The sequence below is a fragment of the Grampus griseus genome (assembly GCF_964374135.1).
Source record: "Grampus griseus genome assembly, chromosome: 20".
In the NCBI taxonomy this organism is placed as follows: Eukaryota; Metazoa; Chordata; class Mammalia; order Artiodactyla; family Delphinidae; genus Grampus; species Grampus griseus.
This window is the reverse complement of record NC_139014.1, coordinates 17731545-17757374: the sequence shown is the minus strand read 5'-3', so window position 1 is coordinate 17757374 and position 25830 is coordinate 17731545. Positions and strand designations below refer to the sequence as shown.

At 35.9% G+C, this 25830-nt stretch overlaps 1 protein-coding gene and 1 pseudogene across 12 annotated transcripts in view; both read right to left on the bottom strand.

Annotated features, from left to right (window-relative positions):
* Positions 1-25830, bottom strand: part of GPATCH8 (G-patch domain containing 8) — a 100439-nt gene that overhangs the window by 64076 nt on the left and 10533 nt on the right. For 6 of the 11 annotated variants that reach the window (XM_082680041.1, XM_082680044.1, XM_082680040.1 and 3 more), the window contains exons 2-5: positions 11792-11866; positions 10783-10817; positions 5878-5895; positions 3718-3790 (exon numbers count right to left, since the gene is read on the bottom strand). Coding sequence is in view for 2 of the 11 variants with exons in the window: in XM_082680036.1 (XP_082536162.1) it covers positions 3718-3790; positions 11792-11866; positions 24879-24929 (199 nt within the window). In the remaining 9 variants the exon portion in view is untranslated. Of the gene's footprint in view, positions 1-3717; positions 3791-5877; positions 5896-10782; positions 10818-11791; positions 11867-24878; positions 24993-25830 lie in introns of those variants that run through there. The other 5 variants (XM_082680043.1, XM_082680038.1, XM_082680042.1 and 2 more) reach the window with 4 other exon arrangements.
* LOC309838802 (protein BEX3-like) lies at positions 20105-20403 on the bottom strand (annotated as a pseudogene). Its single transcript has one exon. The product of its transcript is annotated as a protein BEX3-like (transcript).

Sequence of the window (25830 nt, the reverse complement as noted above, 5' to 3'; positions counted from 1 at the left end):
CTGCCTCATACCCTACACCAAGTACTTTTAAACAAAAATAAAAGAGAATCCCTACTCTCAAGGAACTTGAAGCAATTTGTCAATTAAATATTCAATTGATCACATACTAAAAAATATAAAACATGGCCCCTGGCCTTAAAAAACCTTCAAAGGTATACAGTAAGTTTAAAAAGCAAGACTTGGGGGACTGGAAAATAAGTCTGAAGAGCAAGAATGATGTCTTATCTACTTTGCCCATGGCTTATGCTATTTACAACTGGTATAACTAGAATACATTATTAGCTCAGTAAATGTTGGTTGTCTGTTACTGACTGAACCCTCTAGACAGCGTGAAATATGAAATAATACCACACCTCATTCATTTTTCTCAGGTACTGAACTTTTCTTTGTGACCAAAAAATCAGCCAAATCATCAAAGGGCTTAGACAATATAACAAAGGAAGTTCAGGCACCACTTCTGGGCTACACCTACTTACCTATTTCATGGCAAAATAAAGATTCTGAGCTACATTCCATTCCATTTCAAAGCTGCCAGAAGGTTACAAAACAATTTCAAGAACCAAATCCAGCTCAACAGCCACAAAATACAACTATCATTTGCTGTTGCTTTATTCCAAATTAAACACATCCTCTGCCTCTATAATAAAAACTGTCCATAACGTTTCTCATCAACAGGTCTTTTTTTTTTTTTTTTTTTTTTTTGCGGTATGCGGGCCTCTCACTCTTGTGGCCTCTCCTGTTGCGGAGCACAGGCTCCGGATGCGCAGGCTCAGCGGCCATGGCTCACGGGCCCAGCCGCTCTGCGGCATGTGGGATCTTCCCGGACCGGGGCACGAACCTGTGTCCCCTGCATCGGCAGGCGGACTCTCAACCACTGTGCCACCAGGGAAGCCCAGGCCTTTCTTTATGTTGCTTCCTTCAGACATCTTGTCAACATATCTTTTCTACAGGTCTTTTATTTTTTTTAACACTAATAATCACTTACCTGACACACACACAAGTTCCTATTTTTTCTTAACTTTTGAAATATTTTAATAAATACTAGGGGAGAACAAAAGGTGAATAATAAGGGAAATTCAAGTACAAAATTAAACCCACTTTACAAAGTTTAAATTTCTATCGTACCACAGATAATTTTGCTTCAGAGTTATTATGCCCTATTTTCCAGCCTATCCAGTGACAAGTTATATACACTGTAGCCCCAGGGACTGGCACCCTTTGTGAAAATCTTGCATGGGTTGAAATAATTTTTAAACGTTAACAAAAAAATCCTAAAAAGAGCAGGTTTAAATTTAGTGGATGGTTGCATGTCAAAAATGTTAGAGCCTTAAAATCAAATAAAAGGAACTAAAGGTTGACAATAAACGAGTAAATGCAAAGAACTTACAAAGCCATGAGCCTAGAAATTATTTGCAGTGACTGGTCTATACAATAGTAAGGAGGCATGATTTTCAGTGGAGCAACAGGGCTTTCTCCAGTGGTTATTTATAGAAAAGGTTTGGTACAATGAAAAAAATCGTCATGAATTACCTCAATATACCATAAATGTGGCTGTATTCTAGGTCAAATCATGTGGGTATTACAGAAAGAGCTATGTAAGAGAAACCAGCACAATGCCTGCACAACGTTGAATGTGACACTAAAAAATAAAAGAGCCATTTACAAGACAATTAAAGTCACCCCTTAATATTGGCAATAGAATAAGGTTCCATTCTTTTTGAAGGGTAAAGACTGTACTAGCCATTCAAGGCAGATGGGCTTTTGCAAAACAATGTGAATTTAGTAAACACTACTGAACTGTACACTTAAAAATGGTTAAGATGGCAGTTTTATGTTATGTGGGTTTTGCCACAATTAAAAAGAAAAAAAAAGATGGGCTTCAAATTTCCCTGTTATTTTAAATAAATAATGGATTTATGAGTTATTGAGTGCTTATTACATTCCTATCACCATAGAGATGAAGGTGAAATATGGATAAAACCTAATTTCTCTTTTCAAGGAGCTCAAAGTTTAAAGAGAACCAAATTCAAAAGTGTTCTTAAAATGAAGCAATAATAATAATTTTCCATCACCCAAAAATAGGTGAGTATCCATTTACCTCACCTTTCTTAAACTCACCGTCTGTATGTCCCTCACTCTCTTTCCCTCTGCAGGTTCTAGTTGTACTTTAAAGTCTCTGATGCTTACAATGAAAAATTCTAGGATTCAAACAGATTTGCTAGCCCCTATGAAATGCCTCCCAGTTCTACTCCCTTGTGTCCCTGAACAAAGAGAGTAACAATCAGCAATGCTCCTGGGAATCTCTGAATAGGAAGAGAGGTTTCAAATAGTAGGGAAAGATCAAATCCAATCTTCAGACCTTATTCTGAACTATCGCCTCCATTCAATTCAACCCAACACTTAACTATGCAAACCACTGGGACTAATCCTATCAAGAAGTCATTTCTACTTTAGTCCTGATTACCTTTCTCTCTTCTGGACTCTTACAAAATCTATGGTCTATGCCATACTAATTGCTCTCAACTGTATTCTTTATATCGTGTGCAATAAGTTCTTACGCCACTGGAAAACAAGTTTAATGGTGATCAAATCTTTCTATCTGCCCAAAAGAATAGATGAATGCTTAGTAATAAATATTAATTTGAAATATATTTTTGAGCATTTCCTTTGTGTTACCACTGAATAGAATTTGTGGATGTAAAATATAAAAAGCAAAGGTTTTAAAGACTGAAACATCCTGCTTCATGTCCTGTCCTCTTGTGCCCCTTAATATACACATTTGAACTGATCAGACTTCCCATTCAAATTGTGGAAATTCATTTCCCAAATTCAAAGAATTAGTCAACAGTAGCGCCCCTCTCCCCAAAGATCCCTTTTATACAACAAGACCCTCCATGACCAGAAGTAGAAGTGCAATGATTTCCATCATTTCTGAGGTAGTGTTCACATCTGCAAAGAACAAACAGTAGCCCTTGAATATGAGGGAGCTAAAAAGTGAATGGAGTTGGTTGGTTGGTTTCCAACTAGCAAGAACTCAGAAGCAGAAATGTTAGTATTTTGTTATCCAAATGGTTAGTATAGTTAAAAGAAAAAATAAATGCAATGGAAACTTTAAGCCATACCTTTCCCAGAGACTGATCTGAACTTGAGAAATGGCCTCTCAGAGAACCCTAAGAAGTCTCTGCTTCCATCTTATGTTTCATATAGGGTAATTTTTCTCTCTACTACTACATGGATTCTGATTACAGAAAAAGAACCAGGGCAATCACCAGCTTCAGGGAGAATTTGGGAGGGCAAAAATTAAACTCTGCTGTTGAATGGTTTTCTTTATAATACTGAAGCCACAATACAACATCACTAAATAATACAAAGAAAGCACACTCCAATACTATGTACTTCATTTACTTCATCCACCCATCACCTCCACCCACCCATCACCTCCACCAAAAGAAACTTAAAACAGGTTGAGCCACACACAGTATGTCTGATCTGAAAGTATTTGTGACACAGCAGCTTACTCTTGCAAATTATTAGCTTAATAGTGATTTAAAATATAGTCACAGGAAAAATAGACTATTCTGGGGAGTAAAAGGCAAGTGGGAAAACCCAAACACTTTTTAAAGAAAGACAACAAATATACTCAGGTATAAGATCTGCCATCAGAAACATTTTCTTTTTCTTTCTTTTTTTTTTTTTTGGTATATTTAAAAAACTTACCCTGAAGAGATTTTCCCAATCCCTGGCCCAGCTTCCACCCATGTTTCTGGAGTAAGCGATGTCCAATATTATCCTGACAGACAGAACAGAGAGACAAACCAAAAATATTCCAATAATATATTCTTCCCTTCCTAGTGATATTTAAACAGGTGATGAACAAGAGATAATTCTACATATATGCATGCAAAAAGGTGCTAATAATAGGGTAAATGTGCCCAATAAAGGGGGCATTAATGTAAAAAGAAATACTGGCTAGTATTTTATATGGGAAGAACATACAGGGTAAGGGTCCTTTCTGATGGTGTGCTGGGCAACTTTTGTACATAACACTTTTAAAAGGAGAAAAAAGGGAAGGGGAAAAGGGGAAGAATACATTTATGAAGTTTAAAACTAACATTAAAAAGCAAAAAATCAAGGTACTTATACAATCATATCCACCACCTAGACAGCACCACTTTATAAGTTTTTTAAAGAAAATCTACATTGTATTTAGTTATTCTGCTTATGTGTCAGGCTTTCATGATACAAAGTAAGTTGTAAGTGTAAGACTGCCCCACCACTAGAAATGAAAACACAATCAGAGCAAAATCCAGGCTAGACTTGATTGGTTTTTTAATATATATATAAATATAAATATTTAACTAGCATGCAGCCAATATTAAACTGAAAAAAGTGAGGTTAGTAAAATAAGAAATTAAATTGATTAAACAGAAAAATAAAATGAGCTCAAGCACAGACTGAGTGATGCATTTCAACATGTAATCTAACAAAAATACTAAAATGTTAGAATGAAACAGGCCTAGCAGTAAGTTAACAGTAAAGAACCATTAGTGCATGTAGGGGAAAAAAACCAATATACATAATGTCTCATCTTCCTAGGAGCACAGTGGAAAAGATCTTTCAATGTAAACCACATGAAAAGACACCAGAAACAACAATTAAATGTCAGCTTTTGTGTAAGGGTTCAAGATCTTAGAAAACTCTGCAGACCTTTGTCCAATTCTTTGCTTTTTACAAATACTGCGAAGTACAGAGACAAAGCTAAAATAACCATTAACACTGTATGAGATAAAATGATGTTACTCATCCAAAAGAAAACATTTAAAAATTTTAAACACAAAGTGTTCTGTATGCATTAAAATGTAATTTAGAACATTAATTGGGTATCACCATTTGAAAATAATCTCATATTTCCTGAAATCAAATTATGAAGTCAACTAAACCAATTAGTCTCTGAATTAGAATCAAATCTCATATTAAATTGCTTTTATCTTCCAGCTCCATATTCAACGGTAAAATGCTCTTCGGAGTTACAAAGGAAAGAAAAAAATTATTTCACTATTATATTCTCTGACAGTAAGTTACAAAAGGAAAATTAAGCCTCCCCAATGCTCTGTTTAAAAATTAAAAAAAAGGTCAACTTCCTTCTATGAGTTTATGACAGGATGCCAACTGGAAAACTGGGCTGAATTTCATTGATCAGAGGAACAAAGATCGGGATACTTTAAAAAAAACAAAAATGTGGCAAATGATAATGAGAAGTCTGTTTCTAAAACAAAACATGCAATTGTTTTAAACCTATATATACAAAATCATTACTGTGCACAAAAGGTCACTAGAGATTATTTTTTGCTAGCAACTTAAGAGAATGAGAAAATGCTACAGCTATGTGTAATCCCAGTATAGAATGCCTAACTATTTATAAATAACTTTATCGTTAAAAAAATTTTTGTAAGTCTTAATACAAGTAATGTTAGCAGAAAAGGAAGATAAAGAGGCCTTTATAATACTACTGTGGAAATAAACTTACCTGTACATAAAATCATTGTTTTACATCATCGTAACTCCTACAACTGAATTAACTATGGGAAGGACAAGGATAGCAGAATGACTCTAAGATTATGTAGCTGATGGAAGTATTGTTTAATTTTTTAACAGACTAATTTTGTAACTATACTTGGCACAGATTTACGGTATTAAACCATGCTGACAAAAATTGTTGTCCCTTTTTTTAATTTAAGAAAACTCACTCTTTTGGCTAAGTGGAGATGAGACATTATGCTGTGTTATATTATGAATGCACTAAAATAAACAGACAGATGAAGCAGTATGCTATTTCCAAAAGCAGTGCAAGTGGAGTGAAAGCATTTCCATACGAACCTGGCTTTAAAAACTGGGCTGTCAAAAGAACAGTTAAATGTAACACAAAGTAAGAAACTGTCCAATCACTAACGGTCTTTTTTTTTTTTTGTCTTGTTTTCAATTCACTGCTTGCAATTAATGTATTTATTAAAGAAGAGTGAAAGCATAAGTAAATTCACGAGTCAAGACCAGCTGAGAGATTCAAGAGCAGCGTGTTGTGACTGACAACAGTGAAAGGAGAAGCAAATGTTAAAGGGAGAAGGAGGAAAAAGAAAATTTAGGGTTATACACATTAGCACCACTTTTACAAAACCACTCAAGATGGCTGTCACCTTCTCAAAAAAACTATTGATACAAAATGGCAGTGGTATTTCTCTTCTAAAACTTTAGGTGAAAACTGTTCTTTAATTAAATCTACTTCCCCAAGTATGCACAGGGAATGAACTGTCAGGGGTTATATTAAAATTATTAACATGCCACTCTGTGTCCTTGCAGTTATAACAAACGCAACAAAAATAATAGGCGTATCTCCCAGAAAGTCTTCCCCTCACCAACCTCCTAGATTAAGTGAATGACTAATACAGAAAATCTAAACCTTTCCTATCATTTCAGCCTATCTGCTTTTGGAGGAAAAAAGGCAGTTCTGTGACTCTGGAGAAACGACTAGTATTCATTATGGTCCTTTTTCTTACCAAAAAAAGAAAAAAGTTTTATAAACACTAGTCAAAACTCCAACAGGCTTAAGGATGATGGGTAACAAGAAAGGCACACCAAAATACCTTATAACAAAGTAGAACAAAGCAGACTTGTCTAATCTGAAGTGATCAAAATGTTCATTGAACTTTCACTGTGAAAGAGCAAGGGATTCAATGGCCAGCCCATGAAAATCATTAATCTACTCTCTCTGGTTAGGTTGCCAATTATTCCCGTGAATGTTATAACAGTAAACTGCAGTAAATAATTTGTAGTCCTAACAGGTAATCTAGACCTAACATGGGCAATGAGTACTATTTAACTTCTGAAATAGTAACAATTTACTATTTTGGTCACTGTAATAGTCACTAAAAAACTTTCAGTTTTTTATTTTTAAATAAAATATATAATTTGCGATTTAGTTATAATCTCATAGAAGCAAAAATAAATAATAGATTTTATTTTTTCTTTTTTAACACAGCCTGGTTTGTGACTAACAAAGGGGCATGTACAGTGACAGGCTGTTTATAATTTAAATGCACATGGAAGAAATGCAGGGAAATACACTATTAATAAAGCAACTGAACTTTGCCCAAGGGAAGTAGGCAAAAAGCTGGTTTTCCACACGATTCACAGAGCTCCCACAACCTGTTTGTTTTTTTTGTTTCAGGCCGTGTGGCACGGCCTGTGGGACCTTAGTTCCCCGACCAGGGATTGAACCCGGGCCCTCGGCAGTGAAAGTGCAGAGTCCTCATCACTGGACCACCAGAGAATTCCTCCCACAACCTATCTGTTAGTCTCTGTGCTTGAGACTCCAAAAATGGTGGCAGTGCAGCATTTTCTTTGGCTAGGCATGAAGTTTTTCTTAATTTTGGTTAAACTATGAAGCTGACCTAAAAACTCAAACTTTTTTCACCTAGATTATGTAAATTGGCCTTTACATTTTTTATATTTCTAAACTTAAATGTAAATTAAAGTGCCATATTTTAACCCTTTTTCCTCTGTATTATATGTGAGAAAGAATATAATTTTTAAATGGGAACATCATTTATAGCAAGAAATGTATATTATAAACAACTACCAATATGCTGAAAACACAATACCAGCCAAAAAACAAAAACAAAAAACCAACTCATTATTGTTTCATCCATTCCTCGACATTTTTATTAATTAAATACCAAGTAGAAAACTTTCCCAGGAACTTTGCTCCATGAAGCTGTATACCACCAGAGTAACAATGATCATTTTGGCAACAGCACCACCAATCTGTATAATGGGAGCCTGCCAAAATACAGATTAAAATTTACTTCATCGTGTGGGGCTGATTCCACATTTTTAATAGGAAACAGAATATCATGTCTCAAGAGAAAACTATACTACAATTATGTCAGTGACTAGATGAATACTAATTCCACACTGAATTTTCTTTTAGTTGACAGCCACATTCAATTTATACCATTTAGCTCATTTTCAACAGTGACAAAAATGGCAAGTCTCTTGAGTGGATTGTAAGCTTTGCTGATTGTGTATTAAAGACTCTAAGCAAAAACCAAGTGCTACTAGGTGAACCCATGCAAACAACAAGTTGTAAAAATTCCCAAAACAAAAAAATCTATAGCTCACTACAGATGACACAATGAAGACTAGAGAGAAAAGCCATATAGTAATGCTACACCATTCAGCTCCAAGAAGCACATTATTTATAGTGCAGTCCACATATGGTCACTGCTAAATGTCAAATCAGCAGTCTTACGGAGTTACAGTTTGGAACTAGTGGAGTCCACAGATCTAAACAGATATGCAACATGACAAAACCCACTTATACATATACTTCTAAATCCCTAGATATGCAAAGGAAACATCAGCAACTGGAATTTGAAAACTTAACATTAATTTTTAAAACCTGCTCGGTCAACCTGACAGAATTTTAATCAGTCAGGTAGAGCAAAAACCAAGTAATGGCTGATGGGTAGTTTTACTTCCAGCTGCAACAATGACAACATATTTTAAGTCTATGGTGCAGGCATTTTAACTTTTGGATAGCTTATAATCACTCTCCCATCTGACTTCTCATCTTCTTTCTATGATAAAGATCATAAAGGACCATATATCCTAAATCACATCAACCAATTCTTGGATCTATGGTGGAATCCTAGACTGGCCTATGGTTTTAGTTTAAGTTTTATTTGTTTTCTAAACATTTTATCTTTAAGTATATAGAGGTCATCATTATAGCTGGGACCTAAAAATCTCATAAAGCAATAACTTAAAATATAAGTTCTAAAAGTTTTTTGTAATGAGGGTAAAATATTAATACTTCCTACTTTCCTTTAATTCAGATAATCAAGTTGTCTGGCAATTCTTTAAAAATTTTCTTAGAACAGTGTTTTATTCTTGACCAGAAATTTCACTGAAAGATATCTGGTTGGCTGAAGTAAAGAAGGGAAAATAAAACTTTATAACAAAGATTATGAAATACTTTACAAATGCTGGATTTTGATGTGTTTTAAACATTTCCTGATTGAAACTGAAACACCTGTAATCATCTCAGGAACAAAGCTAATAAGCTTCAGAAGTTTACCAAAAGCATAATGCATTATCACATCTTTGTATCTCATTTCCCATCTTGCCGGTTCGCAACAAATTTACCCTATTACAAAACCAAAGGACCTTAATCCTATACTCACAATAACCCTTCACAAGGGCATATTCTTGGCACAAACCTGTGCAGAGACTTCCTCGGTTACCAGCTGCTGCAGATTACCTTTGTTAGAAAAAAAAATGACTAGACCTTTAGCTCCTGCAATGATCTGTAGACTCCCAAAGCTGCATATTTCCAGCCACTTTTGAGTTGCATGCTGTAGCAAAACAGTCAGCACCTCTCAATAGATATTGCTGCAGAGAAAGATTTTAATTCAGCAGAGACTCTTTCTGTGTGTTAGAAACAACGCCATTTCCCCCTAAAAACAAGATAGCTCAACAAGATAGCCAGCCAGCCAGACATATAACTAATATACACTTATTTGGTGAGCATTCCTAAGGTGATAGGGCACTTGGGGGTTACTACACTACCTATTTTGATGCCAATCATTTTAGGACTTTCTTTTAAAACTTTAAATTTATCCCCAAATGATTTGGTAACAGAAATAAAATCCCTCTCTTTTTGTCCCACTTCTATCTAACACCATGTCGGCTATGAAGCTCCTCTCCCCTACTACCTAAACTACCACATCACAAATAAAGCATATTTTAATGTGTTTCCGGAGTAAATTTTCATTGTAAGTGTAATTTATTAATATACATCTCTGAACATGTAACTATTCATAAAAATATAAATATCTAGTCTGAGTACTATATACCATTTGCTATTTTTAGTGGAGAAGATAATAACCATTTAATAAATAAGGCATATATCAATTCCACTCCTACTTGTTGAGATTACTCAGTCCGACTGAATTCTGATAGTGTTCTCCCTATGACATGTGCTAGAAAAATTCCTGGACAGTGTGAGAGGAAAAAGAGCACTAGTCCCACATGCCAAAGGAATGACTTTTCCAAAAATCTTTAAAGGTAGCCCTAAAAGAAGGCTTTAAAATGTTAAATATCATTTAATTTACTGCTTTTAAAAAAACTTTCTTGAGTATAATAATAATGACTACTAGGCTGCAAACTTAGTCTAGCTAAATTTCCTGCTACTGTTGAGTTAGAGTACCCACAGAATTATAGCTTGTATAATATTAACCAACCATGTACCTTGTAGAATATGGTACTTGGACCTTTCTTCTGACAGCTATCTGTTCTGAAACTTTGACCCAAAGAAACATTTAAATAAAATGGAAAAATTAAATTATTTTTCAAGTACAAGGTATTGACCTAGCTAGCCTACAGATTTTATTGTAAAACTCTACCTTGTGATAATTCCCAAGATGATATAGAACAAGGCAACAACTTCAGTGATTTTTAACTTAGCAAAGTGGGCTTGGCATTTTATCCTTAAATCAAAACAAGACTGGGCTTTCAGCACATCAGGTGTGAATTCTCCCTCTGCAGCATTATCACATGCGTCATCAATTACTGCCATGCCTAAGTCTAGCATCATGCCAGCACATTAAGACAGAGGTACTATATGCAGTGTTCACTGGACCAGAAGAACAGAAATAAGAAGGGGAGGTGGGGGAGAAAGAAACCCTAGAGAAGAAATTAAAAAAAGGCAGACCGTGCAATACAAACCAGATCATGGCTGCTTAGCTAATATGGGCCAACTGCTGTGGAAGAAAAATGTCGAACACCCCAAGTTGTGTAAATTTCTGTAAACATCTAAACACACACACAAACACACACAACACCAACCTAATTAGGAACATAAATATATGTTGATCCTTTACTATGGTACAGTTATGAAAATAAAAGCTAAAGTTAAAATATCTGCTCTCTAAATTGCCTTATTTTCCTGAGGGAGGAGGAGAAGCTAGTGTTTCTTAAAGGGAGAAGGGGGATGTCTTAACTGCTACAGAGATTCTCTCTTTGATGATTTTTCATTCAAGTTAACCAATAAATTCCTGAAACCCTTATTAAATACGTACACTTAAGCACAAATATTAAATACTGACAATACTGACAAGTTTAGACATTTTAACAATGGGCTGTGTAATCTGAAAATAAAGGGCTTTTCAAAATAAAAATAATGTTCAAAAGTTAAGAGTCAGGAAAATAAATCTCCTTGTTCTATTGCTTTGCATCAATATTTAAAATTAAGTTGTGTGAAAAGATACAATCAACTTTTGACAAACACCAGACATCTCAAGCCACAGAAACCAAAATTACCATGTTTCACAAGAGTCTGGTAAATAAAACATATTAGTCCTTAACTGTTCCTAATGGAACATTTCACACATGATTGTGTTGCCCAGGAAAGGTGAAGCTTTTTAAAGGATCAAAATACATTTTACTCCTTTATTCAATTTACAAAAACACTAAACTTCAACTTGCTATCTTTAACAGGATATCAGTATGGGCCAAAAATGATATTTTTCCATCGAAATTCTAAATTGTCTCTAGATTTTTCACTGATTTCCCAACATATTAAATATTAGATTACAACCCAAATTCTATTTGATTACTGTAGGGCATGCAAGACCTCTAAACTGTACTATAAGTTATTAATAAGTTTAACTTCATTCACATCAAGTGTCACACGAACACTACCTATCTGTGACCCAAAATTAAGCACTGATCTTACCGATTCTATAGGCTTGTCAAGTGATGCTTGTTCAATTTCCAAATGTCCTTCTTCATACTGATCAAAGTGATTACCCTGAAAAAACAAGACAACAGTTATTTTTTCTGAAAGCAATAAATGCCAAAATTATTAGTAAAACTAGTCAAACTAGGGGTTATTTTAACTTTTCATTCTTTTTCCGTAAACAATCAAACTATGCCACAAATTCAGACTTTCTTAAATTTATAAAAACAATCAGAAGTCTAGATCTAATAATGTGAACTCGTCTTCCTATGATGAACATTGAAACTGCTAACTAAAACATTATCAACCATTTGGGTTATCAACTCTTTCATAGGCTGACTGTATTAGGAAGACTGCAGAATCTTAAAAACAAAGGGCTGTATTGTGTTTCACTTTTCCTAAACAATCTTGTGCTACAGAAAATAAACCCTAACGGCAGAATGCAAATAAAATCTGTATCACAATACTGTTCAATGTTGACAACATTGCTTTTAACTAAAACTGCTAAAACATTCAACTTTAAATCATCAAGTTCTAACTCCAAAGTTTCAAGGAATTCAGAAACAATCTCTTGACACAGTATCCCAAATACAGCTATTCCTCTAATGATCTGCCAAAAGAGATAAGCATGCCTGTATAATGCCATATTTGACCACAATCAAGCAAGCTGTCACTGCAATTAGAATAAGTCAAAACAGCTCAATTGAGGATAGGTGCAGACAACTAGGAAATTCTCTCTAATCCTGGTTTTCTCTGCTCCATGAGAAAGGAAGAGCCCATACTTTGGCTTTAAATCAGAGTATCAATTTTCCGGTTTCCTTCGTGTTACAAAGTAGAGGGTATGAGGATTTGTGAGTCCTGAACTGACCTAAGTCAAAAGACTAAAGACTTCAGTCTAGCCTAAATTTAATTCAGGTGTGGAGTGGTATGACAACTTGAATGTTAACCTAACCAAAAATCACTTTGCTTTTTCAAAGTAAAATTTCAGTTGAAAGAATAAAGCTTAATGATAGCAACTCCAACATATAGTTTGCCACACTGTATCATAAACATTAGGTTACTTGTTTCCCTCACCAGAATGTGAAGTCCCTAAGGAGAAGAATGGTGGTCTTGTAGTGAAGAAAAAGTTCTGCAACTAGACAGTGATGATAATGGTCGTACAACACTGTTAATGTATTTAATGCCACTGAACTGTGCACTTTAATATAATTAAAATGAAAATTTTTATGTTATGTGTATTTTACCACATTAAAAATAATAAAACTGTGTGGTAGAGTCTATCCAAAAAAAGAAAGGAGTAATAGGACAGGAGTGGGGTTTCCAAAGACAAAAAGCTAATCTTAAAAATGGAATAGGATTTAACAGCAGGTATCCCTTCCAAGAATGAGAAAAAGCAATCATCAACAAACACTAAAATGTGAAAAAATAGCTATCAATCTTGAAAGTCTGTTTTAATCTTCAATATTTTGTCCAACGATCTCTTTAAAATAACACCTGCCTCTTGGCATTTTAACTTCTATTCCAACATTTAAAAGTTTAACAGTTACTTAAAAGGTGTTAATTGCAAAGTACAGCTAAATTCCGAAATAATAAATATCCAGATAATTAGATTAACTCAAACCTCACAGTATTATAGAACACCAATGTCCAGCCAAATCTCATAGTTCTCTTTCATTCTATAGCTTGATATGATCTAATTTTAAAAGAATAATCTCGGGCTTCCCTGGTGGCGCTGTGGTTGAGAGTCAGCCTGCCGACGCAGGGGACGCGGGTTCGTGCCCCGGTCCGGGAGGATCCCACGTGCCGCGGAGCGGCTGGGCCCGTGGGCCACGGCCGCTGAGCCTGCGCGTCCGGAGCCTGTGCTCCGCGGCGGGAGAGGCCACAGCAGTGAGAGGCCCGCGTACCGCAAAAAAAACAAAAAAAAGAATAATCTCAAACTACCAACAATAATTGGGTACTATTTTTAAAATAATTAAATCTTTAGAGTAGTTAACTTAGGACAACCGTGTTTCAAATCAAAGAAGAACTGCTCCCAAATTTATCACTATCAAAAATGATATAATAAAAGCACAAACACTTAAACAGATATTATTAGTGAACTACCAAGTAATTCTACAAAAAAGAAAATGCCATCTGGGAAAACCCATTCCAGTTCATCCTTAGTACACGAGAAATAACTCGAGTTTTTCCAAATAGATCATGAATCATTAGCAAAATCTTTTTTTGGGTGGCCGAACCACACGGGATGTGGGATCTTAGATCCCCGACCAGGGATTGAACCCGGGGCGGCACTGAAACCGCAAAGTCTTAAGCACTGGACCACCAGAGGATTCCCTACAAATTACTGTTCATAAATACCAGATTCTAAACACAGCTAAGTTTTCAAATCATTCTGCATCTATCTAACACAATACAAAAGAGCATTAATAATACAGTTTGAGTCCAGGAAAAGATCCACACATTTATGTTTTTTTGAAGTACAGTTGATTTACAATATTTATGATTAATTGATTGACAAAGGTTCAAAAACAGAGAAATACGTATTTTCAACATATGGTGCTAGAACTAGGTATTCATATGCAAAAAAATGAGCCTCAATCCATACCTCACACCATAATAAAAATATAACTCAAAATGTATCACAGACCTAAATGTAAAACCTAAAATTATAAAATTTCTAGAAGAAATATACAGGAGAAAATCTTGGTGACCTCGGGCGAGACAAAGATTTCTTAAGATACAACCCCAAAAGCTCAATCTATAAAAGAAAATATTGAAAACCTGGACTGGGAGAAAATATTCACAAATCTCAAAAGACCTGTATCCAAAATACATAAAGAACTCTCAAAACACAATAATAAGAAAACTCAGTTTTAAAGTAGGCAAAGATTTAAACAGACATTTCACCAAAGAATATATATAGATGGCAAGCACTCAACATCATTAATCATTAGGGGAATACAAACTAAAATCACAAGGTGATACCACTATGCACCTATTAAAATAGCTTAAAAAAAACCCCCAACAATATCAAGTGCTGATGGAATTGCACAGAAACTCTCATAGATTGCTGGTGGGAATGTAAAATGGTACAGCCACATTAGAAAACAGTTTGGCAGTTTCTTATAAACTTAAACATACACTTAGCAAATAACCCATCAATACTGTCCCTAGGTATTTACACAAGTAAAAGGAAAAACCTACGTTCACACAAAACCTGCCTGTGAATGTCTGGAAACTACTTAAATGTCCCTCAACTGGGAAATGGATTTAAAAACTATGGTTCACCCGTACAATGGACTATTTTGCAGCAATATAAAGGAAAAAACTACTCATATAAGCAAAAACATGTATGAATTTCAAACACATTATGCTAAGTGAAAGAAACCATACTGAAGTGTCATTTTGTTTATATAGCATGTGGAAAAAGCAAAATTAGAGAAAATAAAACTGACCAGTGGTTGACAGGAGCTGTAGACTGGTGGTGGCTACACTATGATACAGTTTTTAAAAATATTTATTTATTTATTTATCTATCTATTTACCTATTTATTTATTTATTTTGGCTGTGCTGGGTCTTAGTTGCTGCACGGGACTTCTTAGATGCAGCATATGAACTCTTAGTTGCGGCATGCATGTGGGATCCAGTTCCCCAACCAGGGATTGAACCTGGGCCCCCTACACTGGAAGGTGAAGTCTCACCCACTGGACCACCAGGGAAGTCCCCTATGACACATTTTGTTAAAACACAAACTATACACATTTAAAATGGGTAAATTTCACCTATAATGGAAAATAATCTGAAAAAGAATATTTATATGTATAACTGAATCACTTTGCTGTACACCTGAAACTAACAACACTGTAAATTAACTATTCTTCAATTTTTTTTTTTTTTTTTTTTTTGCGGTACGCAGGCCGCTCACTGTTGTGGCCTCTCCCGTTGCGGAGCACAGGCTCCAGACGCACAGGCTCAGCGGCCATGGCTCACGGGCCCAGCCGCTCCGCGGCATGTGGGATCCTCCCGGACCCGGGCACGAACCCGCGTCCCCTGCATCGGCAGGCGGACTCTCAACCACTGCGCCACCAGGGAAGCCCCAACTATTCTTCAATTTTTAATAAATAAATAAATAAAATGGGTGAATTTCACTATATCTTAATTATACTTTAATTTTTTAAAAAAACTGAAAAAGGGTGGGAAAAGCCAGTATTTCTACATTTCCACCCTTAAAAAAAATATTTTTTAAGCATTAAAAAAGCTTAAATCCTATTCTGTAAACACACTATAGTGGTAGTTACTTGCATCTATACATGTGTTAAAATAAAAATCAATATTACTGATAGTTTTTAAAATTAAATAAAACAAAGTAAAAAACATGCATAGACAGCTCTAGAATACATACGAGGCTGATTCTAGAGGTTAACTCAGAAACCTAAGTGTCTAAGAGACAAGAGATGAGATGGAGGCCCCGTTTTTAACTGCATATTTTTTTTCTTTTGAACTTTATACTTAAATACTCTAATACTCATACCCTAATAGAAATCATAATCATTTTATGTTTACCTCTCAATATTTAAAATGAAAGCTATATGTATTTTTGAATCAATACCACTTTAAAATAGATTTTAAAATATTTCCCCAGAAATGTATTTTAAATAGTGTTGATTCAAAAATACATATAGTTATAACACAGACGTAGAGAACAAACTTATGGATACTAAGGGGGAAGGGGATGGTGGGAGGAATTGGGAGATTGGGACTGACGTATATACACTACTGATACTATGTACAAAGTAGACAACTGATGAGAGCCTCCTGTGTAGAGCAGGGAACTCTACTCAGTGCTCGTGGTGACCTACATGGGAGGGAAATCTGAGAAAGAGGGGATATATGTGTACGTATAGGTGATTCATTTTGCTGTACAGCAGAAACTAACACAACATTGTAAAGCAACTATACTCCAATAAAAAGTAATTTTTAAAAATGTTTAAATAAATAAATATAGTTATGCATTATGCTGCGTTACTTTGTGACTTTTTTCCCAGAAGGAAAAGGTAAGAGGGGGAACACTGGGAGAAGAATATCACATTTTCCACAGCTATTACAAATTTAAATTGCAGATGATATTCACGGTAACACTTCTTTTATATTTTAAAAAGTAGAAACTAATGTCCAACAGGGGAAGAGCTTAATACTATTTTATTAATGCAACAATTAGGGAGTCATCACAAAAGTTTTAAAACTATATAGAAATATGTTAATTTGAAATTAAATGGAAGGGGGAAAAAATCAAAAAGACTGTGTAAGACTATGTGGACAAGAATTAAGCAGTGTTAAGCAAATGTGACAGGAGCTGGTAAGTATACCTGAAGAAAAACATCTAAAATTTAGTTTTTTGTTTTTTTGTTTTTGTTTTTTTTTGTGGTACGCGGGCCTCTCACTGTTGTGGCCTCTCCCGTTGCGGAGCACAGGCTCCGGACGCGCAGGCTCAGTGGCCATGGCTCACGGGCCTAGCCGCTCCGCAGCATGTGGGATCTTCCGGGACCGGGGCACGAACCCGTGTCCCCTGCATCGGCAGGCGGACTCTCAACCACTGCGCCACCAGGGAAGCCCTAAGTCCTATTTTTATTACTAATTTGCTGTTTGATCTCATACAAATCATGTTATAGTTCTCATCCATTCTGTACTCATTTATAAAATGAATTTGAACTAGACACTCTTTTATGTTGTTTCTTGGTCTAAAATTCCACGAATTTGCAGATTTAAACTGAATTAAATGTACCCTATAGAAAAAAAGGCTGACATTTAAAATTTGTTACTACAAAAACATAATTACCATCAATTTTCACAAAAGCAAAATGTTAACCACAAAGCCAATAATCCTCGGTGGTGAAGCATAAAACATCTTTCATCTACCACCAAAATAAACGTGATGACATGAAAATCAAGTAAAAGCTAGCAATAATCTAGGTGACCCTGGGTTTGGTATTGACTTTCTACATACTACACCAAAGGCATGATACATGAAAGAAATAATTTATAAGTTTGGACTTTATTAAAATGTGTAACTTCTGCTCTGTGAAAGACACTGTCAAGAGAATAAGAAGACAAGGCACAAATCAGGACAAAATATCTGCAAAAAAAACACATCTGATAAAGGGCTATTATCCAAAATATACAAAGAACTCAAACAATAAGAAAACAACTCAATTAAAAACTGAGCAAAATATCTAAACTGATACCTCACCAAAGAAAATATACATATAGCAAATAATATATGAAAAGATGCTCAACATCTTATTTCGTTAGGGAATTGCAAGTTAAAATGAAATACCACTACATATTAGAATGGCTAACATCCAAGACACTGAAAACACCAAATGCTAGAAAGGATGTGGGAGCAACAGGAATTCTCATTCACTGCTGGTGGGAAAGCAAAATAATACTCTGGAAGATAGTTTGGCAGTTTCTTACAAAACTAAACATAGCCGCCTTACCACACGATCCAGCAATTGCATTCCTTGGTATCCAAATGCGTTTAAAACTTTTATCAAACAAAATCCTGCACATGACAGTTATAGTAGTTTTATTCATAATGCTATAACTTGGAAACAACCAAGATGTCAAATAGACGAACAGATTAACCGTGGTACATCCATGCAATAGAATATTATTCAGCGCTAAAAAGAAATGAACTATCAAGCCACAAAAAGATACAGAGGTATCTTGAATACATATTATTAATACTAAGTGAGAGACACCAACCTGAAAGGTTATAATACTGTTATGACTCCGAATATGTAACATTCTGGAAAAAGCAATACTATGGAAACAGTTAAAAAAAACAAACAAACAAAACAAAACAAAACAAAACAGTGGTTGCCAGGGGCTTAAAGGGGAAGAAGGGATAAATAGATGGAGCATAGGAAATTTTTAGGACACTGAAACTGTTCTGTATGATACTATAATGGTGGATACATGTCATTATACTACATTTGTCAAAACCACTGAACTACACCAACAGTGAACCCTAATGTAAACTACAACCTTGGTTGATAATCATTTGTCAATGTTGGTTCACCTCTTGTAACAAATGTACCACTCTGGTGGGAATTGCTGATGACAGTTGATGTGAAGGGGGGAATGGATATATGGGAACTCTGAACTTTGAGCTCAACTTTGCTGTGAATCTAAAACTGCTCTAAAAAATAAAGTCTATATTTTTTTGTAAGTAGCAACAAAAAAAGTTAATAACTTGAGTAAACCCGTAGTCAAAATTTCTAAAGCATTTCTTCAAAACAGTATGTCCATTTTAAAACCTGACTACAGGGCTTCCCTGGTGGTGCAGTGGTTGGGAGTCCGCCTGCCAATGCAGGGGACACGGGTTCGAGCCCTGGTCCAGGAGGATCCCACATGCCACGGAGCAGCTAAGCCTATGAGCCTGCGCTCTAGAGCCTGCGAGCCACAACTACTGAAGCGCACACGCCTACAGCCCGAGCTCCGCAGCAAGAGAGGCCACTGCAGTGAGAAGCCTGCGCACCACAATGAAGAGTGGCCCCCGCTCACCGCAACTAGAGAAAGCTGCACGCAGCAAGGGGGACCCAACGCAGCCAAAAATAAATAATAAATAAATAAATTTATTTAAAAAAAAAAACTGACTACAAAATTGTAAAACTGATAACAATGATTACCTCTAAGAAATGAAATGGAGGGCTTCCCTGGTGGCGCAGTGATTGAGAGTCCGCCTGCCGATGCAGGGGATATGGGTTCGTGCCCCAGTCCAGGAAGATCCCACATGCCGCGGAGCGGCTGGGCCCGTGAGCCATGGCCGCTGAGCCTGCGCGTCCGGAGCCTGTGCTCCGCAGCGGGAGAGGCCACAACAGTGAGAGGCCCGCGTATAGCAAAAAAAAAAAAAAAAAAAAAAAAAGAAATGAAATGGAGAATGCAGCCCTTTCACTTTTTACTTTGTTACAATGTAGCCTGAACTTTTAAACAGTATCCACTTTTATATTTGTACTACTTGTTCTGTTTTCGTTTTGGGGGTTTGGTTTTTTTTTGCTTTTTTAGAACTTTTTAATTGTTTTATTAACTTTACATTTTTCCAGGAGAATGGGTGAAACTGTACTGTTGACAGAAAAACTTAGATTGGGTGCCAAGGCAATCTCTAATTAGAAGCTGGTAACACCTGACACATGGAAATTACATAAGGTTCACAGCAAACGGATCAGTAAAGGCATATCAGGAAAATGAAAGGAAAAAGAAAACAACATTGGGAATCACAGTATTAATCTCAAGGGAAATGGCAGGAGTCAAGGCATAAGGCAAAATTCATCATGATGGTCATGGTGATTAGAGATCTCCCCTACAAGTATACAAAGACAATTCCTCAACTGCAGCTCCCTAAGTTTTCTCCTGATTTCTCTCATCCCGTCCATTCACATTTCCATCTCCACCCATCCCATCACTGACCTGTCTACTGGGTATGGCCCACTGGAAATTACAGGCAACTCGGAGAGCCTTTCCCTGTGTATTATTTCCTGCTGGCTGGTGGCCTTCGCCCCCTCCCAAAGCGGGGGTCTTCCTCTCCATTCTGCATGGGCTGCTCCATTTCTTCATTTTCCTAGGCCTATCCTTGCTGTCTCTTGCTTCTCCGATTCTCGCCACGAGTGCACTACCGCAACACTTATACCCACAGACCTGCTCCACTTTCCCTGGAGGGATGAAGGCTGCTTTGCTCTGCAACTCCCAGTCATGTGAGGGCACCACGTCACCGCCAAGCTCACCCCCCAACTCCTGTAGCCAGTGCAGCAGGAGTGCACCCCTCCTGCCTCAAGCACACACACAGAAAACTCCCTGTATTACTGTTTTTAATAATACATTTTAATAAAGGGGGCACAATGTTCTAAAAAATTAAAGACGTTATTAGCACAAAGCTTCCTTACCTGTGACAAGAGGCTATTGGACTACATGCTATATCTAGGAATAAGATTAAAGTTCTACCTACAAGTTGAGTCTAACAGAATGTCTGGGAAAAAGTATTTTACAAAAAACACCCCATTAAGGGCATAATTTGAACAGTGCAAATCACCTTTTTTTTTTTTTTTTTTTCCCGGCCACACCACGCAGCTTGTGGGATCTTAGTTCCCTGACCAGGGATTGAACGCAGGCCACCACAATGAAAGCACTGAGTCCTAACCACTGGACAACCAGGGAATCCCACAAATCACCTTCAAAAGACTGAAAAAATTAGGGGACAAGGGCAAGGATGTGGAAATACTGAGTCCTTACAACAGTTAAAAAATCATCTTGTATAAACAAGCCTCTTCTCTCTTTATTTACATAAAAGGACATGTTATTCTAACCCAACACGTAATATTCACTAATTTTTTGTCATCTACTAGGAAGTGTTCTGGCACAGGACACATAGATAAAGAAAGAGTGCCTGGACTTAAGGAATATGCCTTATGGAGAAGGAAATAGCTCAACAGTGAATTACAATATGGTTAAGTGCCATAACAGAGATGTAAATGAAGAGCTGGGGGAGCACAGACTAGGAGTATCAAGCAAGACTCCAAAGCGGAAGGGGGCTGGATCATAGCCAGGTGCAGGTGGAGTGTGGAGACTCTTCTACTCTTCTACTGAAAAGTATAAGGCTGGCTTTGTAGAGCACAGGATTTATTCTCTGATCTATGATTTACGCTATATGCAGCTAGTGGAGGTCTTTAAGAAAAAGAGTAGTATAGTAAGATTTGCTTTTTAAAACTGTTTATTAAGTTTTTTTAAGGAAGTGGGGAGGAGGACCAAATATACAGAAAACAAAGGGGGAGCTGGAAAAGATCAAAGACAATGGAGATTTGGAGGGAATTGCCTTGAAGACTAGATAGCTCCTTCCTCAAAGAAGAGTTAAGAAGGACTATATTTTTGTTGGGCATGAAGGTGGTCAAAGAAGATATATGAAACTCTTCCTTTTTCTTTAGCAAAGGAAGCAAGCAGTCCCTTGTTTCCCCCGAAACAGATCATTTAAAGCAAATCTTTCTTACCTATAGGAACAACGTTAAATTTTGGATCCATGCTCCTAATGAAGGCTTTTATATCAAGTAAGTCATAAATTTATCTAACAATGCCCCAAACACAAATGTACAAGTCAAAGGGTTTGCTTTAGAAGATTAAACAAATATACAATAAACATAAGCATAGGGCCCCACTGAGCTAGAGAATATATATAGGTACTTATGATAAATTGAAATACTTATTAAGTATTAATTACTCAAAATTAATGACAATTATAACATTAACTAAATTTTTGCTCAATGTCAAGAAGAGTCTAAGGAGCCATGACAACTAAATGTGATGTGATATCCTGTATGGGATCCTGGAATAGAAAAAGGACATTAGGGGAATACTAAGGATATCTGAATAAAGTTAATAATAATGTATTAAGGGACTTCCCTGGCAGTCCAGTGGTTAAGACTCCACGCTTCCAATGCAGGGGGGTGCGGGTTCGTTCCCTGGTCAGGGAACTAAGATCCCACATGCCTCTTGGTGAGGCCAAATGCTGCTACTACTACTACTACTACTACTACTACTACTACTACTACTACTACTATATCAGTATTGGCTCTTTAGTACAAATATGCCATACTAATGTAAAATGTTAACAGCAGGGGAAAATGGGCACAAAGTATATGAGGTGTTATGTGTATATATATGAACTCTGTACTATCTTAGCAATCTTTCTGTAAATCTAAAACTGTACTAAAATAAAAGGTTTATTTAAAAAAAAAAGTTTTGGGAAGGGTCAATACCACTCCATACACACAGACATGTACAGCTTCTTTTAGTTTTATAAAATACCTTTAGAAACCTCATCCTAAGGTTATTAGGATAAGCTCGTGAGATACTCAATACAGGATCTGGGAATCAGCTGAATTTAGGGGATTTTTTTTTTTTATCATCACTATTTTACAAACAAGAGAACTGATACATAAACGGATACAGAGATTGTCACAAATTCACAGAGGCTTCTGATTCTTAGTCTCATATTCCTTCCACTACATTCCCATACAAAGCCCAAAGATTTAAAAAAATAACCTTGCCTCCATAATTCTGAAATAATATTCCCTATAGAAAGCAGAGTTAGTCAAAACCTAGTTATCAATATATAAAAGAGATAACTAATAAGAACCTGCTGTATAGCACAGGGAACTCTACTCAATACTCTAAGGGCCTATATAGGAAAAGAATCTTTAAAAAAAGAAAAGTGGATATATGTATATGTATAGTTGTACATCTGAAACTAACGCAACATTGTAAATCAACTATACTCCAAATAAAAATTAAAAAAACAAAAACCTAGTTATCACAAAAGACACGGAAAGACTGAGGATGTGTTATACATTAGAGGAGACAAGAATAGCTAAATGTAATCAATGTGGAATCCTGGATGGGATTCTGGAACAGAAAAAGGACATCAGTAGAAAAAGTAGTAAAATTCAAATAAGCTCTATGGTTTAGTTAATATTATTTTACCAATGTTAATTTCCTAGTTTTGATAATTATATTATGGTTATTGTACAAATACTGTAGCAGGAGAAGTTGGGTGAGTGATATACCAAAACCCTCTATACTATTTTTGGGACCATTCCATATGTCTAAAATAAGTTTAAAATAAAAACAAAAATCTTTTAGTTATTATTATTATTGAAAGCATATTATTATGAGAAAACAATTAGAGTGCTGAAAAATGTGCTTGCATGCTACCGTTGGAAAGGTAGAATGGAGAATGCTTGTATATATTAAGTAACTCTGAAAGAACCCACATATAATTGGAAATAGTGGTTGTCTTTGAGGTTAAGCGGTTTAACTTTTCACTCTGAATCCTTTTGTCCCTTCTGAATGTCGTTACTAGAAAAGCAAAATGAAGAACAAAGGAAGGGATATAAAAAGTGATTTCAAACTCCCAGGGCACAAACTATGATAGTAGTAGCAATGATGATGATGATGATGATGATGATGATAATGATATTTTATTTCTTGCCTCTCTCCCCCACAAAAATTTTTTTCAAGTCATTCAGATGAACTAAGATCCTTCTTTCCAAAAATAGTCTATAGCATCCGATTATCTGAAGACCTCAACAGGGATTTGAAGAGAAGTAATTTTTTCTGCTTTACCCTGCTTTCAAAACCACATTTAGATCTCTCAAATCCCGTTAGAGGTAAAATGATCGTATCATACAAACCAGGGCACTCTGAGAGTAAAAGGGAGTGCTAATCGTTATTAATTAGCCAGGACAAGAAGCATAAACCAAACACTGGGTCACCCTAGTGAAAATTCACAGATTCTATGTTAGAGCATTCTTAAAATTTGGTTTCAATGATGACTGCTTTGAACACTTATTCCATTGTCTAAATCAACTCTTCCTTTCTAAATATTACCTGCTTTCAGAATTCAAATATAGTTTTTCATTTATGCTGATCAGAAATGTAAGTTCAAAAAGATCAGACACGCACACACCAAAAAATGTGTCAAAGATTTTTAAATGCACACACATGTATACATACACCCAGCTGACTTTCTTTCAACTGCTTCTTCTCTCAAAAAAGTATCAACTTGTGGTAGGTCTAACTACAAATGAATAGAAACTGACCTGCGTGTCATTAAAGTACATGGTAGCTCTAGTTCCTTACAGGTCAAGGATTCTGCTTCCAAGCACAGGACAAATGTGGAAACTTCTCATTACAAATTTAGCTGTAGTGATCATTTAAATATAAATAGAGACAGGGGTTGCCCTAAATTTATCCATATAAATAATCTTGTTTTTTGCTAACCAGTGCTAATTTCGGAATCCACATAATCCCACAGCTGTACCTTTTCCAGTGATTAACTATATGGTAATTAATAGGGAAAACTAGAGCTAAAGAAAAGTGTGGGACAATTCTTTAAGGACCACAACAAACAGCCCATAATTTCAAATAGCAAAACACAATATTTAAGACCCTAAAGAGGTGAGTCTCTTCCATATTCCTATGACTATTAAAATTTAATACCATTTCTTAAAAAAAAAAAAGAAAAACATTACTCACAGTCAAAGTCGGCAGATCCAAAGTTCTGATCTGAATAGTCAAATCAATCATTAACACAAGGATTATACAGACTGAGATTTTAAATCCTGTCTGGCTTTTCCTATCTAGACTACGTATGAGCCAAGTTTAAAAGTTTTATCTTTGGCAGTTTATTGTACCACTCATGCCAACCCTATCTTAGCACCTGGCTCTGGCTATTTAGCTGCATACTGTAGATGTTCCTGTCTCTCTGCTCCAAATCTCCCCAACCAAAATTTATCTTTTGTACTGTATTTACCATTAGCCCCTTAGAGATTGGCTAATGTCTCCAAGTGTATATATTAATCACAGTCCTACATCACAACTCAAATAACATACTTGTTTATAATCTGGACTTTCTAAATACAAAACGTATAATGATGCTGATTCCACCTGCCATGGACCAAAAATAGTTTTGTTTAGCAGACAGAGCCATACAGAACAGCTTCATATTTCATCTATGAATAAAAACAGTCCTCCTCTGTCAACAAATAAATATGAGAATTCATGTCTGTCTCCCTCTGTCCTACTCATTCCAAATAAACTAATTCTAGTATTATCTTAATTCAGAAAGAAAATGTCTCAGGATGAAAAACCTATCCAAAAAGAAATGGACATTCTGGGATTTCTCTGGCAGTCCAGCGGTTAGGACTCCATGCTTTCGCTGCTAAGGGCCCGGGTTCTATCACTGGTTGGGGAGCTAAAATCCCACAAGCCGTTTGGCCAGGAAAAAAAAAAAAAAAAGGACATTCTGGGGGATTATTGTTTTTTTATTAGTATATTTAAAATTTATTTCAATTTAGAAAGTAGACAGAAACACCATTGTGGTCAATTCCTCAAAAACCCCAGTTCTTCACTACTGTTTTCTTAATGATATAGTCTGATTTCCAGTGCCTTCCAGTATATTATCGTAAAGCCAAAGATCTCTGAAGTC